Source organism: Cydia strobilella, chromosome 4, assembly GCF_947568885.1.
Source record: "Cydia strobilella chromosome 4, ilCydStro3.1, whole genome shotgun sequence".
Taxonomy (NCBI): domain Eukaryota; kingdom Metazoa; phylum Arthropoda; class Insecta; order Lepidoptera; family Tortricidae; genus Cydia; species Cydia strobilella.
In genome coordinates this window covers 17,860,199-17,879,103 of record NC_086044.1, presented here as the reverse complement: position 1 = coordinate 17,879,103, position 18,905 = coordinate 17,860,199, and the positions used below count along the sequence as shown (strand labels likewise).

Sequence of the window (18,905 nt, the reverse complement as noted above, 5' to 3'; positions counted from 1 at the left end):
TACTGTTACTCTACAGTCATGTTACAGAGGTTCAACACAGATATCAAAGACTATAATAAATTCTTTCCGCCAGTTGACGTCTCACTTCCATACCGATATACAAGTCATTCATATTATCTTCAGGCAGTTCAATAGCTTCATTCATCATAGGCACGTCAGTTTCCACATAAGGCTCCGTGTCCAACCCACCCTTTATGCAAAGATTATGCAACACAGCACAAGCGTTGATAATCTTCGCGGCTCTATGGGGGGAGTAATGTAGAGGTCTTTTATGAAGGCACTGCCATCGGCCCTTTAATTTCGCGATGCAGCGGTTGATGCAGGATTTCGTGCGAGCGTGGAAGTGGTTGTACTGGGATTCTGGCGTGCCTTGGGGCACGTGTGGGATTGGTGTCATAAGCCATGGTAATTGCGGATACTTGTTGTTAGCTGTAAAAAGAAAAGTTAAACAATTATACACTGACATTTGTGATCCTCATTGACTTCACAAGATTGTGTAAGGTACTTTGTTTGTACCTATCTCCCAAAAATTCTTTTTAAATGATTGGAGTATCGTTCTGTTCTGCGATGTGTGTAATGATACTAATGATGTGTTTTTTAGTTGACAAAAGTTGATTTTATATCCCCACTTATTGAAAGCGACAATCCCTTATTTCTAGTCGTCCGTTATAGTATACTGCTCAAAAAGTAGAAAACTCTATTTAGGGGCTTGGCCTTTCCACTAAGCGAAAGAGAGGGCAGCAAAATGTAGGGTAATGTTACACCCCACATTAGCAACTCCCGGGCGTCGTCGGCGTCTAGTCAACTATGGCTACTGGTTGACGCAACGTTGGCGCAACTGAGTGGAAACGCCATTTTACGCCGACGCTCAAAAGACGCTAGTGTGGGGAAGCCGTTGTAGCTGGCAATGCCGAATTTAATTTAAAGGTGAGTGATAGGTTAAATTGATTACAGATAGGTAGGTACCAATAATCCAGCCAGTCTCGCCCTGCTTACTGACATGCTCGATAAAAGGCCGAATGTTCATCTTGCTCCAGATGTACGCGTTGCTCGACGCCCCGCCGAAACGGCAGCACACTGCAGTTATCACCATACCCGCATCACACATCTGGAAAATTAAAAATAATAATATGAGTATTAAATTATTTTAAAGCGGGTCACTCAAGTATTATTAATTTATTAACACACCCACACACCAGTGATAAAACCAGTGACCAGTGCGACAACGCCTGTCGTGAGCGGCCGTGCGAGTCGAGCTTTGGCCCGCAGTACACGGCGCGCCCTCGACCAGTGAAGATGTGTCGTTGCTCCGTGAAGACGGTCCTCGTAAATTGGATCGAAACATGTCCAGCTATTCGACTTAATAATACGTGAGTGACCCGCTTTAAAAGAATTTAATGTTTGAGTCTTACAGGAGTTTTATAGTTAAAATAATTTGAATATTAATTTTATAAATGAATTAGCTGGCCATAGTAAAACTAATATGGTGGTCACTCATAAATTTATTAATTTTAGATGCACTGACTGGACTGAAATAGGAAAGATTTTAGAGTAAGTTTGAGTAAGGCAAGATATATCTGGAAGATAAGAAATCCAATAAATAAGTTTGATTTCGGTATTAAACTTAAAATAGTACTTACAATCTGGGCATGTATGGAGTACTGGCATTTTTTGTCATAGAATGCTTCCTCATCATCTCTGGGGCACACTATTTCAACGTAAGTGCCATCTAGGCAACCAATAGTTTCAGGGAAGTGATACTTTTTGTAAAAACTGTAAATCACCAAAAAAGGTTAGTAAAAAATACAATAAAGATTGTATGTACAGTAAGCTGCAGAGGTAAGTGATTTCCCCTGCATAGAAATTTGTTTGCAGGGGGGGGGGGGTCACTATTGTCACTAAACTGCACTACTATTAAAATTACTTCTAAACTTACCCATCTTTGATTTGCTCTCTCTGAAGGGAACTACTTGGAAATACCACCCATTTATCCAACACAAAGTTGAGTCCTTCCACAATGATCTTGATAACTCTACTCACTGACTTTTGGGAAATATTGACATAGAAATCTTTGCCGACTGACTTCTGATGGGAACCACTAGCCAGAAATGACAAAGTCAGCAGTACCTATAAAGTAAAATGGAAATATAACAAGCAAAACGTTTAAAAAACTTTAATCTGTCTACTGTTATTCGTATTTCGTATATTAGCTGTAGAAACCTCTTTCAACATCGGCGATTGACAAGAATTCACCAGAATTTGATTAGTATTTCTGACGCGACACAAAACGCGAAAATAACACACATAATAGGTATAAAAACTAGTATAATCATAACCCTTCACGTAGTCGGGTAAAAAAATAACGATCCGGTTCGAAGAACCATTTTTATTTAGTTATTAAAGGGTAAACAATACCTACGTAGTTTCAGAAAAATAATGATGTACCTTTAAAGGGAATGGTATACCATTTGACCTTTGTGTCTTGGGAACAACAGGCTCCAGTATTAGTAGAATTCGATGGAATACTATCCGGTTAACTCCACAGTTTTTGAGTAAATACGAGTCGGGCAGATTTACACAATCGGATACATCTCGGAGGTGCCTGCGTACTATTTTCTCTCTGTGAGAACTGCCTCGTAGCAATTTTAATTTTAAAAGAGTGTTCATCTCTTTATTTTCCTTTTAAGGCTTTTCTTTTAATACTAACTTCTTAACATAACAAAAAGTTTGTTTGGGGCTGTCCACTGACAGCCACACTCGGTCAAATACCGTTTTGTTTTTCCTTTTTCCTTTGATAGATTACTCGTATACTCGTAGTGTGATATTCTCATTATTTCGTTGGTTACTACTACTTAATTAAAATCATGTCAATGTCAAAGGACTGAACTATATATGTATAATTAACATCACTTTAAACTTATTCGTGCAACTTCATATTCTTTATAAATTAACATACAGTTTTCTATAATTATAGGTATTTGAACGGATTCTGCATTGATGCTACGAATCGAAATACAAATACAACAATAACAACTTATGTTAGGTTATGTATCATTGTAAAAAGTGGGTTATTGCTTCACATTTAAAGTTCATATTTTTTTGATTTATATTACAGATAGTGCTTTTAAGCTCCTAAGATAAAATGTCAATGTCAATATTCAATAATGCAATGCAAATGCATCAAGTTTCGTTTGTTGGAATACTAAAAAATAAAATAAAAGAAGCTAAAGAGATATTTCATAGCGAAAATAACTTAGATACCAATTGTCTTGTATTTATTTAACAAAATAAACCGATAATGTGCTGTATAATTAGACTTTTCATTAATAAACTTTATTGTTTTCTGAGATGAAATCATTTTGTTGATGGTATTGTTGCGATGGAAAGGCGTAAGGCAAGCCCCGAGCAGTTAAACATGCTCCTGCACTTCTTAGAGGAGGATAAAGAGTTAGCGATAGGTAAATTCACAGGTTTGGAAGGTAGAGTTCGACAAACGAATGCGTGGATTAAAATTACCGAAAAACTAAATGCTAACTCTGGTTTTGGATCTGGTGCTATAAAGACTCCTGATAAATGGCAACAGGTAAGCAAGCATAATCTACGTAAAGAACAGTTTCTGATGAGCATGAGTTAGTAAAATTTGCTTCTTTTCAGACATGGCGTGATTGGAAATCTAATGTGAAAAAGAAAGCTTTTAAGATACGCAAAAATCGCTTTACTCCCGGTTGCAATACAAGTACTCAGTTAACAGATTCTGAAGAGAAGATTCTTAGACTTATTTGCACAAATACTTCAGCATTTGGACTACCAGGAGTGCCTGAAACATCGGCTCTCTCATCAAATCATATGGCAGTAAGAAATTAAATTACGCATAATTACATTTACTTTTAAGAAGAAGAGAGGTGTATCTTACTAATATTATTTGACTATTTCAGGTTCCATCTCAGAGTAATGTATCAAATGAGATATGCAGTTCAGATCCATCTACCAGCAGTATGGTAAAATACTTATTTTTAATAATATTAAGAACAAAATAATTGAAAATTTTGTAAGAAGTTTTAAATTTTCACAAAATTTACTACATCTTACATTACTTATTAATTACGTTTTTATTTAATATTTTGCATAGAAATGGCCATCAGATTCACAACATTTTACACAAGCAGACATTGACATGAGTTTAGACGATGGAGTAGGGGGTGACATGGACCAAGCAATGGGGTCCAATGAGGTGTCCTCTGCTCCAGTCACTGGGAAGCCTTTGTGGAAAAGGGGAAGACCAGTCAGTTAGTATATATCAAGAATATTATTCTTATTATTTACATGGAAAGATTAACAGTAAAATATGAGTTAAACTATTTTATTTCACATAATTTTAAATCTGTAAATAAAACATTTTTTATTTTTTATTTTACAGGACTTGTACATGACAGACTTTTAAACTTGGAAGAAGAGAGGATTAGAATAGAGAAGCAAAAACTTTTAGAAAAGAAGAGATGCAATAATATAAGACTCAAAATGGAGAAGGATAGACTTGAGATTGAGCGGCAAAGGAATATGTTATTAGAAAAGTAGATATCTTCAGATGAAATTGTTAAATTATAATAATATTTATTTTCATGTTTTACAAATATGTAATAACTTATTATCTTTTTTTTCAGACTACTAGTTGCTGTAGAAGCTGTAGCACATAGATGACTTCCATTATTTTATTGATACTAGGTTATTAGTTTTATACAGTATTATAAATATACCATTAATTTGATTAACATTGTGATATTAATTAAATTACACATTATACACAGTATATTATAAACTTTAGTTTTACCCTTGTCGTTGAGTTTTCTAGTATTAAGGGATGGCCGTTTGCTTCTCTTTCTAACAATCATCATTTTAAGTGCCTCTTTTAGGCAAATAGCGAACTTGATCCCTGTACTTTTATAAGTCAGGGGCCATGTCTGAAACTTGGTACAAAACCTACATGGTTGGAAACCGATAAGGCCACTTTGACCGGAAGCTTGGTTGGCGGTTGACTACTGCACGCACCAAACAAGCTTCCGGCGGTTCAATGTCTCGGTCGGGGTGCAAAACAATTTGTCGGCAAACGAAATCGTCTTAGAAGTAGTTTGAACAAGCCACCTACTAAATTGTCGTAAACTAATAACAAGGTCTCATTGGTCGGAAACGCTTCCAATCTTGTAGTATAGTAATAGTAAGCATTATAGAAAGAGATATCGTCAGACCAAGACAAGTTAGACAAGACATTACCATCCTCACCACTTAGATGGTTGGCAGTCCTCAACTGTGCGTTTCTCCAGTAACTTCCTGCCTCGCACAGCTAAACTGTGGAATGAACTGTCGCCTGCGGTATTTCCGGATCGATACGATCTTCAAGAAAAGAGCGTACTCCCATCTTAAAGGCCGGCAACGTACTTACAACACCTCTGGTGTTGCGGGTGTCCATGGGCGGCGGTAATCGCTTACCATCAGGTGATCTGTCTGCTCGTTTGCCTCCTATATCATAAAAAAAGTGTAACGATTTTGATAGCACACGCAGTGCAAGTCTTATTTTAAACGTCAAACTTCTATAAAATTATGACGTATAAATAACACTTGCATTGCGTGCGTGCTATCAAAAATTCAAAATCGTAGCAGACTTATCTTGGTCCAACTATTTTTTTTTTTTAATGCTACAAGAAAGTTACAAGTTGGCTACAAGCATGAAGTTATACCCTAAACAGGAGCGAGCTGTCACTTTTTTTGCCATACTAAATTGAACCTTATCACCGAGCCAGAAAGGTTTTCGTACCAGACCACAGATTATTAACTAGTTACTTCGTAACAGATACGACAGTCACTTAAGGCCTGTTTGCAGTTATTCCGATGTGGCGTCACTGTAGTGATACTCTTAGTAACATACTCTGTGGAAGTAGCTGTCAAGTTTGACATAATAGTGTTGTCGACATTCGATAATCGATATCGATATTAGATAGTGATGGGACGATTTCATCGATAACTGCAATAGGGATGTATTAATACACTATTTTGAACATTTAAAAAATAAAACGCAAAGATTTTCTGTAATTTATTTATTTATAACAAAGGCGACATAGCCTAAAAATATATACATCCAAAATGAAAGAATATTGTTATTTGTTTAATGTTCTTTGGCGAAGTTTGTGTGATTTGTATTTTTTATACGCTAATTTTTGCGGTTCCTCCATTTTGGATGCATATTTTTCTTCTATGTCTCCCTTTAAAATTCTATTTATAATATTACACCAGTTATGTATATGCAGTCTCATGATTGTTTTTAAAAATATTTTTTTAACATTATTTCTATGCTCTGCACATCCCAGCCAAGAAATCCTCAATTGATTTAAAATGCAAAGCAGGTCAGTACCGACATTTCGTTTGAAACAATTTATATTTAAGAAATTATGGATCATAGTACTTGCTTTCCCGTATAATTTTAAAAATGTTTCTGTAGGATATTGAAGGTTGTTGTTTTTTATTAGTTGTTTATATTCTCTGTATTGAATATAGGCGTGGTGTTCTTCTTTAGAGCTGCTTATATAAGTTTTTATGCAGCTCTGGCAGTCAATTGTTTTTGAAATTTTTCTGCATAGATACCCTGCGGTATAAGCGGAACACTGTACCTTCATTTTTTCTAAAATTACTTCATTTTTTGTTGTTAATTCTTCTAATTTAGACCCACTTGGACGATCCTGTGAAGTGGATGGGAGACAATTAATGTTAGGACAATTATTCTCTTTGTTTGCTTCATCTATCTCGAAGAGAAAACTTGCGTCTAATATTGTCTCTCCGTTATCCACTTCACAGTTTGCAAATTTTGAATGAGGGCTCAGCAAATTGGACAGCAGTAGTGATTTAAATGTATAAATGAAGCTATTTGCATTTGGCTTTACATTTCTGAAATTGAGAGCCCTCACTCTTCCAAAAAAGTTTTCCAGTGGGTCTTGGTTAATATTTCGAGGGTAATAATATTCCACGCCATATTCGTCAAACAATATCTTTGATAACCTACTGAAACTAGCTAATGTTACAATCCATCCTTCCAGTGACGGTACTCGAACCAATCGAGGATTTCTTTGCCTTACAGCCAATTTACTACTTGTATCTTCATATTGTATTTTTTTTAATTTATCTATTGCTTCTAACCAGAAACGATGATGTGCAGAGTTTTTTTTAACTGCTTTTCTCAGTTTCCCTTTTGTGGTGCCGCCAGGGGAGCCGTTGACACTGTCGAACAGGGTGTCGAAAATTCTATAATTTCAGCTGTAGCTTCCATGGTGTTATTTGAGTCTGAACCAGTGTGCTTATCTGAAAATAAAAATAAATCATTAGTAAGTTATGTTACATTAGCCCCTTAAAAACTATGCAAGTTTCGTTTTAAAAGGTCTTTGATGAGGTTAGATACCCGCAAATTATACTGGTTCTTAGTGTCCAGTCGCAAAAAAACTCTTTAGTCTATTGTATTTTTTTTATTTGTCATATTTGATGACATATTTGATTTAAACTATTGCAGCGCCACCTGAAAGTTTTCATAATTTCATGGCAACAAATACTATAAATAAATATTATAGTCAACCTAGTCCCACAGCACAGTGTAAAAAGTATACAGTGGACCGACGACTTTGACGTGTACCGAGCTACTAACAATAGCGAATGTATGCAGCTCGGGTGCGCGCGTTACACCCCTCGCCCCTCGCACGATTGCGCTGTCTAGACGGCTTCGTCGAATGACTGTATTATTTTATAGACTGTTCCCACAGTAAGCTCAATAACGCTTGTGTTGTGTGTACTATAATAATATATAGTTATATACAAATACTTATTTACATAGAAAACATCCATAACTCAGGCACAAATATTTGTGATAAACACACAAAAATGACGCCCTCATCATCAAAATTTAAGAGCATGGCTCTCGTCCGTTGTCGGTGACATGACGCCAGAATTTAAATATAGGAACTTACTAAGCGCAGCTGTGTAGTTTAGCATGGCCGCCGTTCGAGAACTAAAAACTTGCGCCGCTACGCTGACTTTCATTTTTTTTATTTTGTCTGGATCAACGTGATGTGCAGTTAATTTGGGTAATGCCCTTGTGTGTCCCAATCTATTATCTATGTCGTATATAAATTGAATATCTTTCCATGAGGCCCTCTTTCCATCCCAAATAATGTTTTATTGAGAAAATTGTTTCTCAACCCTTTCAGAAGATGAGGCGGGTCAAAAAATATACTTAAATTATGCCCAGCAATGTTGATTGTGCAATCTGAAACAATAAAGCAATATCAATACAGTATCATTTTATTTTACAGCTAACTATATTTAACAACGCTGTCGACGTCAAATATATGTTTACATCCTTCGCCTTAATATTGAGTGATTTGACATTAGCTATTATTTAAAATTCTACAGTAATTTAATTTATTAATTCGTTTAAATTGTTATTTTTTCTTAATACACTCAAAGCAATAATGCCTATTATGTAACAAATGAAATGTGTGTACTAAAAAGTACGGTACCCTCGGTGCGCGAGTCCGACTCGCACTTGGCCGGTTTTTCAACTACTTATGTTATCTGAAGCTACATAAACTAATTACAGGTATAGATATATTTTATCCTATTGTAAGTACAAAGTTTCAGAGCAATCTAGCTAGTCGTTTAAGAACGAGAGCGTAACTACGTTTGTATGGAGAACCGAGCTTGCTGCGGTCTCTTAATTTTTAATTTGATTTATGCCATAAAGCGGAAACCACAAAACCCTGTAAACCCGCAGCCAAATAACACTAGACCCTACCCATAGTGTTGTGTTCCTGCCGGTGAGTAAGGTTGCCAGAGCTCAACGAGGGTGCGGGGTGTTAGAGTCGGCAACGCGCATGTGACACCTCTCGACTGTTTAACATCAGGCGGGCCGTATGCTTGTTTGCCACCGACGTAGAATAAAAAAAATAGATTTACGGGTTCTAAACTGGGATATCTTATACCTACTTTAGAGCATACAAAAATATAATAGTTACATTTACCATTTTTCGCGTTGTCTTCGTCATTACAGTGTCGTACTGTCTCCTCTCGGAACTTTTTAATCGCAGTTCTAAAGGTCGATCCTTGATCGCAAACTAGTCCTAAAGGTATTAGTCCTGTTTGAACTACTTCTGAGACAATTTGCTTTAAAATTTCCTGCATTTCGGCTGTAGATGTTGTTCCTTCGCAGAAGTGGTATGATATACATTGCCGCCATGAAGAACATATGCCTCTTACCATAAAGACAAGGGCATGATCACAAAACTTCATTTTTCTTTCGCCAGTCACATCCACAAAACCATGAATTAGATCGTTACTTTCGTTGTATGTTAAGTATGGTGTCAATGCAATTTCATCAAATACTATTGAGCATAACTTTTGCTGTTGTCCCCAGTGTTTTACGGTATTTCGGATATGAGAAAATATCTGTGGGTTAACTCCTGGTTTCATACATATTTTTTCAGAAAGTCTATGTAAAGTCCTCTTATTGGGCAATGCAAACATTGTTTCCAGAAGTTTGTATGCCTTTGGGCTTTGCTTCATCAGCATTAGAGCCATAAGTTTTTCCTTCATCGTGAACCTTCTGGCCATTTTGTTGTTGCGGCATTGCTTTAATTGCATTAGCACAAAAGTCTGTGCCTGTTTGTTAAGTAGGTCGAAATTCTTAAACAACTGCTCGTTACTTCCATAGGATTTAGCTTGTGAAAGTCTTTCTTCACTTGTCTGACCCAAACTTGATAACGTAATATTCATCACGTTCTTAACAAATTTCCTTCCCTTTGAACTTAATTGCTTCATAATCGAACCTGTAATAAATAATAATAAGTTTAAATAAGAGTTTGCTTGGGCCGACTCTAGCAATAAACGACAGACTACACTACAACTGTTTTAGGGTCGCAGAAGTAGACAAAAAACCTCTTGAAGTGTATATACGACATATGCGTATAGTATTTTTCAAACTCGATGGGTAGGATGACAGGTGTCATCTCCATATAAATCTCGCAAAATTGTATTGAAATGACGCCTATCATTCTACGCATCGAGTTTGAAAAATTCCGCAGTTTGACTTCGGATCACAGACCACCTGTTTAGGTACTAGACCGATCACATGCAACAATCGAGGTCACCACACATATGCGCTATCAATATCAAATCATTGACAATTGGAAGAAATGTAAGTAAGCGTGCGTGGTTGTATACCGGGTGTGTCCTGTAACACGAGCAAAAAATTTAACTAGGCTGTAAATCTCAAACGGACCAACAGCGACTTAAAAAAAAAACTTGTATTTTGATTTTTAGCACACTTTAAAGTTTACTCTAAGTCGCAATATACCTATTGCGAATTTTGTTATGTTTAAAGCATGAGAAGCAACGTAAATTACATTGGTCAGTTTGAGGAGTACAGCCTACAGTTTAATTATTTGCTCGTCTTGAGGATGACTCACGCTAGACCGGGCCGGGGCCGGGCCTGAGTTTCCGGCGCTTCGTATTCTATGGAAAGCAGCACGTAATCACCGATCAGCCGTCATAGAAAATGACATGTCGGACGCCTCGGCATGGGCCCGGCCCGGTCTAGCGTGCCAGCTGTACACCCGGTATTCTAACGTTTTTGTAAGTATGAATTTATAAGTATTCATATTATATTTATGGATACATAAATATTATTATACGCCTATGGACTTAATTCATTGTATTTAGTTACGTGTCTAGGAGTATGCAATAACTGGAGTAGCCTTGAATGAATGTCGTATTTGCGTACAAAAATGTCTCAAGGGCCCTCCACACTCGTGCGCGAATCGCGACGCGAAGCCGCGAACGCGAGTGTGGAGTCTAGTTTGCTAATCAGCGAAATCGACTCCACACTTGCGTTCGCGGCTTCGCGTCGCGTAGTCTGGAGCGAGCTTCAGGGAGGTGAAGAAATAGATAACACATGCAAAAGATTACTCACAAAAACAATGAAAATGAAAAATGTATACCTCTACGCTTCTGTGTTGGTTCCTTCTCTTGGGTGGAATTGGACGGTATAGGTTTGATTTCTGAAACAGAATAAACTATAAATAACAAAACCAAGTCGGTAACCAAAGATTTAAACAAACACAAACAAATAATGCTATACATATGTTAGAGTTTTGAAAGATTCACGGTTAGTTTCACTAGACTTATATTCACCGAGATATAGACCGTGATTACCTTTTGTATTATTTGTGAGCTCCCGATATTTCGACGCAGTTACATGCATCATGTAAAAGGTAATCACGGTCTATATCCCGGTGAATATAAGTCTAGTATACATATGTTACCATTAAATTCTCAATTTAACTGAGAACGCGCGGTTCGCCAAAAACAATATAGAGCGATTGAATTTGTTGCGTCTACTAATGTACGATTTCTACCGACCGGCTGGATTCAGGCCGCGCCGGAGCGCATTTTTAATGTGTGACAGAAATAATGGAGTCCGTCCGGAGCCGTCCGCGTCCGCGAGGAGCCGACCGGCTTGCGTATAAATTTGAAATGCGCACCTACTCCGCCCGTTCGATGGGAATTGTATAATAGTCAGCAATGGATAGAAAACCACGTGTGATTTATTGCAAGGTCTGTGGAGCCCTTAACTGATAGAATTAAGTCACCATACAGATTAAAATAATAAACGGTATCTATATACGCCTTAATGTTCTTTTTCAAATACCCATGTTTATTTTACTGCGGTTATATCTTGTTAATTATATTAAAATGGTAAATTTAAAAACAATTTTTTAAATGAGTAAACCGAGCACTTTCATTTGATACCAAACTCGACCATATTTCCTTACAAATAACATGACCAGTATAGCAAGACCCCTTCCTGACCTTCTAAGCTCTTGTAGCTCAATACCCCTGGATCGAAAAATCGAAACACCGGGACGTGCCCCAAGTCAGCCGTGTGTTTCAAGTTGAATGTAAGAACTTCGCTTCGCTCGCTCGTTCGATAAATAAATAATAAATAAACAAATAAATATTATGGGAACATTTTTACACATATTGACTAAGTCCCATTGTAAGCTCAAGAAGTGTGGGTGCTTAGACAACGATATATATAATATATCATTACTTAAATACATAGAAAACAACCATGACTCAGGAACAAATATCTGTGCTCATCACACAAATAAATGCCCTTACCGGGACAGGTACCGGGATAAGGTATATTAACACAAACAAATTATTACATTTTTAACCATATCTAATAGAAAAAAAAAACTTGAATCACAAACCTGTATGTGCCGGGGACACTTCTAGAACAACTTCTTTAACTACTTTTGGTAAAGATGTTGAGCCTTCATCTACTGCTACCACACCTGAAAGAGTTAAAACTATATGTTAGCCACCAATGTCGCAGTAATTATATTTAAGGTATTATTACATTTTTAACCATATCTAATAAAAAAACATGAATCACAAACCTGTATGTGCCGGGGACACTTCTAGAACAACTTCTTTAACTACTTTTGGTAAAGATGTTGAGCCTTCATCTACTGCTACCACACCTGAAAGAGTTAAAACTATATGTTAGCCACCAATGTCGCAGTAATTATATTTTAATTTATATTATACACATAGATTTAAGATTAGATCCTAAGTATGCATGTAATATTGCTATACCCCCACGGGGTCCATGTGGAACTACCAAGAATTTGTAATACCTATAAAACCATGGTTGCAATAAATAAATATGAAATAAGGTTTAAAAATTTACTTGTGCTTCCTTGAGATGCAAGAATTAAGTAGAAAAAATCTCATTTTAAGTAAATAACGTAGAGTTAGACCGATGTATGTCTGCAACGATTTTGATAGCACACGCAGTGCAAGTGTTATTTATACGTCATAATTTCTTAGAAGTTTGACGTTTAAAATAACACTTGCACTACGTGTGCTATCAAAATCGTTGCAGATTTATTTTGGTCTCTCTCTACTTTATTAACATATACAAATAATTACATTAATTTATTATAATAAATAAATTATTATGTACATGACAATACAATAAATAAATAAATAATATTTAAAAAAAAATTGACTTGAGACACAAACCTGTATGTGCCGAGGAGATTTCTAGAACAGCTTCTTCAATCACTTTTGGTAAAGATGATGAGCCTTTATCTACTGCTACCATACCTGAAAGAGCAAAAACTAAATGTTAGCCACCAATGACGCAGTAATTTTTAGCAAGATGTATGGGAATTGATGGTTTCTTATACTTATTATTTAGTATGTCTCTTAGGTGAGATACCACTAGGTACCATCAAAAAAATAACTAATATAAGAGTTTTGAACCAATATCCATTCATATTAAATATGGCTTATTAAGAATGAATTCTATTCAATAAAGGATTTCTTTGAATAATATTCTTCATGCTGAGGTTGATTTGTTTGCTTAGCTGTGCTATTGCAGCCCTATTATTTTTTCTGTCTTCCAGAAGCAATTTTCGTTCATTAATAAGATTTCTTGCGTGCAGACAACAATCTGAAACATTCAAACATCACTTGGAAAAAACAGGAGGGATAGCAAAAGCAATGAAGGAAATGCAGGAACATAGTAACTGGATACCGAGCATGAGAAACAGAAGAACCAAAAAATTAGAAACGCAAGAATATCTCAAAAGCTGCCACCCAATTCTATAAAGAACTATATGACTGCGAAGACACTATCCCTCCAAACTCAAAGTCACTATACCAGCTCGACTAGGAGACGATACCACCAATTGAAGAAAGTGAAGTTATAAGAGCAGTGTCAACTCAAAAAAACGGAAAAGCAACGGGCAAACAATCTCTAACGAACTTCTAAAATGCACACTCCCAGCGTCACTTAAAAGCATCATCAAGTTATTCAATGAGATCCTTCAAAAAGAAGAAATACCTAAACAATGGACTACCTCTACTATCATCCTGCTACACAAAAAAGGCGACAGAAACGACATTGGCAACTATAGGCCCATGAGTCTTATTTTTATTTTTTATTTATGTCAAACCTATACAAGATATTTTCCAAAATCATACTACAACGCATAGAGAAAGTGCTAGATGAAAACCAACCGAAGGAGCAAGCAGGCTTCAGGAAAGGCTTTGCTACAATAGACCACATTCATACCATTAAACAAATAATAGAAAAGAGCAATGAGTATGGTAAGCAGTACTACCTAGCTTTTATAGACTACAGCAAAGCTTTCGACTCTTTGCTCCACAACTATATATGGGAAGCGCTGAAAATGCAAAACGTCCAGAATAAATACATAAGAATAATCAGCAATATATACTTCTGCATAACAGCTAAAATAAAACTAGAAACAGTAGGTGAGGAATTCAAACTGAAGAAAGGAGTGAGACAAGGAGACCCACTATCACCTAAATTGTTCTCAGCAACTTTAGAACAAGTATTCAGAAACTTGAACTGGAACGAATATGGTCTAAAAATAGACGGAATGTTGCTGAGCCACTTGCGGTTTGCCGATGATCTCATACTGCTCTCGGAAAGCACAAATGATTTGCAAGAAATGTTACAACAACTTTCTTATGAAAGCAGAAAAGTGGGACTAGGAAATCAACACAGAAAAAACTAAACTTATGACAAACGGACAAAAAATTGAGCTATCAATAAACAACAACACAATAGAATATGTAAATGAATACACATATCTAGGACAAATAATTTCCCCAGAACACCAGAATGACAAGGAAACAGAAAACAGAGTGTGTATTTCATGGAAAAAATACTGGTCATGGAAAGAGATTATGAAAAATCCAGATATCCCACTAAAATGCAAAAGTAAACTGTTTAACTCTTGCATCCTCCCTAGCATGACCTATGGTTGCCAAACATGGGCCTTAACGCAAAAGAATAGGAAATCCTTAGAAGTGTGCCAACACAACATAGAGAGAAGTATTCTCAACATAAAGAAGAAAGACAAAATAAGACTAAGCACCATAAGAAATAACACAAAACTAATGGATGTATCCTATGTAACAAGTAACCTTAAATGGAAATGGACTGGGCACATGCTGAGAGAACCAGGACAGAAATGGTCAAAAATTGTTACAACTTGGTACCCCAAAGAACGGACGGACCCAAACGGAAAAGAGGCAGGCCTTACCGCAGATGGGAAGATGACATAAGAGCTATCGCTGGACCAACATGGACAAGAAGAGCAACCAACAGAGAGGAATGGAAGGTCTTAGGGGAGGCCTATGCCGGGAGGCAAGTCGACCGATGTCAATAAAAATACCAAATAACATATACGACAATAGTTATTTGTTATACAAGGGTGCAAAGTTGTATTTTACCCGCGAGTGTGGAATTGAAACACGAGCAAGCGAAAGGATTCTATAGTTGAACCACGAGCGAAGCGAGTGGTTCTAAAATAGAATCCTGAGCGTAGCAAGTGTTTCAACACACGAGAAGTAAAATACATTTGCACCCGTGTGTAACACAAAACTTTTCACCTCACTATAGCGAGGAAAGTGCAACATCCACAGGCGTTAGATCATCTTCATCACTGAAATCACTCATTTTTTTACGATATTATAACGAAAAACCCTGTATTTTTTCGTGAGGTTTTTAAGTAAAAAATTTTGTTGACAATGTTGACATTTCTGACGCATGAAATGTCAATGATGCGTTTTGAAATTGCATCGGCTCAACTTGTGCGTTCAGAATTATATTTAACATCATTAATAAAAAAACAAACGTTTCTTATGGACCTTTAAGGTTTATGACATAATCATCATTAAATAAAGCTAAATTTGGTATTTTTATTAGATTCTCAAACCATTTGTTTAATGATAATTAATATCAAACGAATCATTATTATGAGCGTTTTACGTTTTGTTATCTGTCAAGCTACTTAAACATGCTCCATCCAAGGTCAAATTACTTTCCCCACTAGTGGATAAAATGCGTTTTTCCCCGCTTGTTTTAAAGGATAAAAGACAACTTTCCGAGCTAGTGAGGGGAAAAGAACTTTATTATTATTATGTTTAAATTAAGAATTTGACATATTTTGTTTTTCTTTTCCTAAAACTTGACAAGAAATGTAATTTTTTTTAATTTGAGGTCGAAATAAATGGCTATTTTATTTTATTTTATTTATTTATATTCATATTCAATGTCAAGTTAGGTACACATTAGTAAGTTTTAGGCAAAATTCTTTTAAAAAGCCTGAACTGGGAAAAGCGTGGATTGAATATATGGGGTAGTCGCTTGAATAATTTGCGGTTCGCTGATGATATTGTCTTGCTGGCAAGCAGGGACCGGCCCGCTATCCCTTATCGCGGTTTTATAAGGGTATTGCATAAGGCTTAACTCACCATACCCTTTGCCAGACGAAACCCTTTGTTTTGGTTTTAAAAACCCTTATATAAAGCTACCACATTTGAGTAATCGGTAGCCCAAATACCCTTACAAAACCCTTATCATCCGCTCACCAACACCTTGCATATTGCTTATAAGGGTTAGCCTTATAAAGGGCTTCCCTATTAGCATATAAGCGTGTTAATTTAAGTCGTCTACCTTGTTCATAAAGCACACATTACTTCGAATCCGAGCGATCGTCGGCGGCGACGGCGGCGTTCTTTGACTAGACACGTATTTTCTTTCCTTTTCATACACTACCGTAGATATATACTAATCCTGTTTCTTTCACGCAAAGGGAAACCTTTATAAAAAGCGCTTAAAGATAAGGGTAACCCTTATTAAGAGCTAGCCTTATTTTTGGTTAGGTTAGGTTAGGTTAGCAGTTAATGGGCTTGCAGTTCAATAGGGAAAGTCTTTCAATGTGTAAGCCGTGTTTAAGTGTCGCCCATTGAAAGGGTTTTATCGCGGAAAGGGTTGTCCGGTCCCTGCTGGCAAGTGACCCCGCTGAACTTCAAAGCATGATCCAAGAACTCAGCGATGCTTCCATACGGTGTGGGCTGGAAATGAATCTAGACAAGACAAAAGTTATGACCAACAGATGTCAAGGCGAATATCACAGTTAACCATACCGCCATCGAAACTGTCGATAAATACGTGTAATACGTGTAGATAGTGACTGGAAAAAAAAACCAAACCAATGAGATCAACAGACGCGTACGACTAGCCTGGGCAGCCTACTCCAATCTCGAGTTTGCCTTCAAAATGAACCTTAAGGCCGAACAAAAAGCACGCATATTTGACCAATGTATCCTGCCTGTTCTCACTTATGGAGCTGAAACCTGGGTTTTCACCAAAGACATACTACGTAAATTGAGCGTTGCCCAGCGGGCGTTAGAGAGAAAATTGGTGGGGATCACATTGAGAGACCGTAAAACAAATGAATGGCTGAGAGAACAGAGCAAAGTCAATGATATTATAAAACGCGTAGCCAATTTGAAGTGGGAATGGGCTGGTCATATAGCACGGAAGACCGAACCGTGGAGCAAACGACTACTCGAGTGGCGACCATGGGGGGAAGAGCGTCCTCAAAGTAGACCCCAGATGCGTTGGGACTCAAGTTTTTATAGTTGACTGTACTTTTCTTTCCACAGGCAACTAATACTCATCGAGACAATTTTAACAACCCCAATCACAATTAGTTTGCGTTGTTTTATTACAGAGTTCCTATGGCCACCTCTTGTCTCCATCATCAGATTAGCTCGATGGTACCATAATATTTTATTGTCACCCGACTTACATATGTACCTACGCATAACTTCAGTTCAATCGGAACCCAGGAAGTTGGTCAAATTAAACTTGCAAGTTTTCATTACAGACAGATATAATAATATTCTTACCTTTATTCAGTAGGACGGACGCCTCAACTTGAGAATATGAGCATGATGGATGTCCATGGAAGTCTTCGTCTGAAATTGTTAAATGTAATATTTAATCTCTATTAATATTCAATATTTATGTTCAGTATTAATTAAATTTATCTCTTCTCTATGTATATAAACAAAAATTGGAACCTCGGAATAAAATAAAGGGAATTAATTGCAAGTTGGTTTGTCAACAAGATGCATTCACTTCAAACTTTTATAACTAAGAATATCACTACATATTTTAGAAACTTTACTCAAACTAACACACCTTTATTCTGTGGGACGGAGGCCCCGACTTGAGAATATGAGCAGGATGGATGTTCATGGAAGTCTTCGCCTGAAATTGTTAAATGTAATATTTAATCTCTATTAAGATCCAGTATCTCTAATGAGGGATAGCAGGAACACATCATCATCATCATCAAGATTCAGTATGAACAAAACTTTTCTCTTATGTATAAAAATTAGAACCATGGCTCGTTGATTGAATATATGCATAGCATTGCTGAACAGTACTTAAGACATACACAAAAAAAAACTACTAAACAAATTAAATTTAAATATTTTTTTTAGAAACAGAAATCGAGTTGAGTTTTAAGATAAATTAATTAAGTACATATATTGTCACCTAGTACAATATACACATATTTGCATAAATAAATACATAATTATATAGGTACATAAAAAACACCCATGACTGGGTAACATGTTCATCACACAAATAAATGCCCTACTCTATAAACAATATTAAAAGTGGGCAGTTGTTTTTCCCATGGTTAAAATACCATGCACTCATTTGCATAATTTGTAGCATTACTCTATATAAACAATATTAAAAAATCGGCAGTTATGTATTTCCCATGGTAAAAATACCATGCAGACATTTGCATAATTGTAAGCATACTCTACAAACAACATTAGAAGTGGGCAGTTATGTTTTTCCCATGGTAAAATAAAAAGACCACTCAGACTGACTGACTGAGATGAAATTGTAAATATCAATTGAACTTAAAAAAATGTACCTAGCTATACTTTTTGTACCTACA

General features: G+C 36.4%; 3 protein-coding genes across 4 annotated transcripts; 1 reads left to right on the top strand and 2 right to left on the bottom strand.

Annotated features, from left to right (window-relative positions):
- Positions 1–24: 24 nt before the first annotated feature.
- LOC134740752 (putative nuclease HARBI1) lies at positions 25–2,726 on the bottom strand. Its single transcript, XM_063673350.1, has 5 exons — positions 2,446–2,726; positions 1,937–2,127; positions 1,641–1,773; positions 967–1,108; positions 25–429 (listed from the first exon to the last, which is right to left on the bottom strand). The coding sequence occupies exons 1-5, from the start codon at positions 2,665–2,667 to the stop codon at positions 44–46; spliced, it is 1,074 nt and encodes a 357-aa protein (XP_063529420.1). The 5' UTR covers positions 2,668–2,726; the 3' UTR covers positions 25–43.
- Positions 2,727–3,178: 452 nt separating this feature from the next.
- Positions 3,179–4,794, top strand: LOC134741175 (myb/SANT-like DNA-binding domain-containing protein 4). Of its 2 annotated transcripts, none has more exons than XM_063673948.1 (6): positions 3,179–3,583; positions 3,655–3,852; positions 3,936–3,998; positions 4,130–4,286; positions 4,418–4,571; positions 4,662–4,794. In XM_063673948.1, exons 1-6 carry the CDS (start codon positions 3,380–3,382, stop codon positions 4,696–4,698), a joined length of 813 nt encoding a protein of 270 aa, XP_063530018.1. In that variant the 5' UTR covers positions 3,179–3,379; the 3' UTR covers positions 4,699–4,794. The 2 variants fall into 2 exon arrangements, with proteins under 2 accessions (XP_063530018.1, XP_063530019.1); XM_063673949.1 differs by having other exon boundaries at positions 3,180–3,583; positions 3,655–3,849.
- Positions 4,795–7,222: 2,428 nt separating this feature from the next.
- Positions 7,223–13,221, bottom strand: LOC134740927 (uncharacterized). Its single transcript, XM_063673583.1, has 4 exons — positions 13,120–13,221; positions 11,028–11,087; positions 9,054–9,857; positions 7,223–7,344 (listed from the first exon to the last, which is right to left on the bottom strand). Exons 1-4 carry the CDS (start codon positions 13,199–13,201, stop codon positions 7,223–7,225), a joined length of 1,068 nt encoding a protein of 355 aa, XP_063529653.1. The 5' UTR covers positions 13,202–13,221.
- Between the last annotated feature and the right edge of the window lie 5,684 nt (positions 13,222–18,905).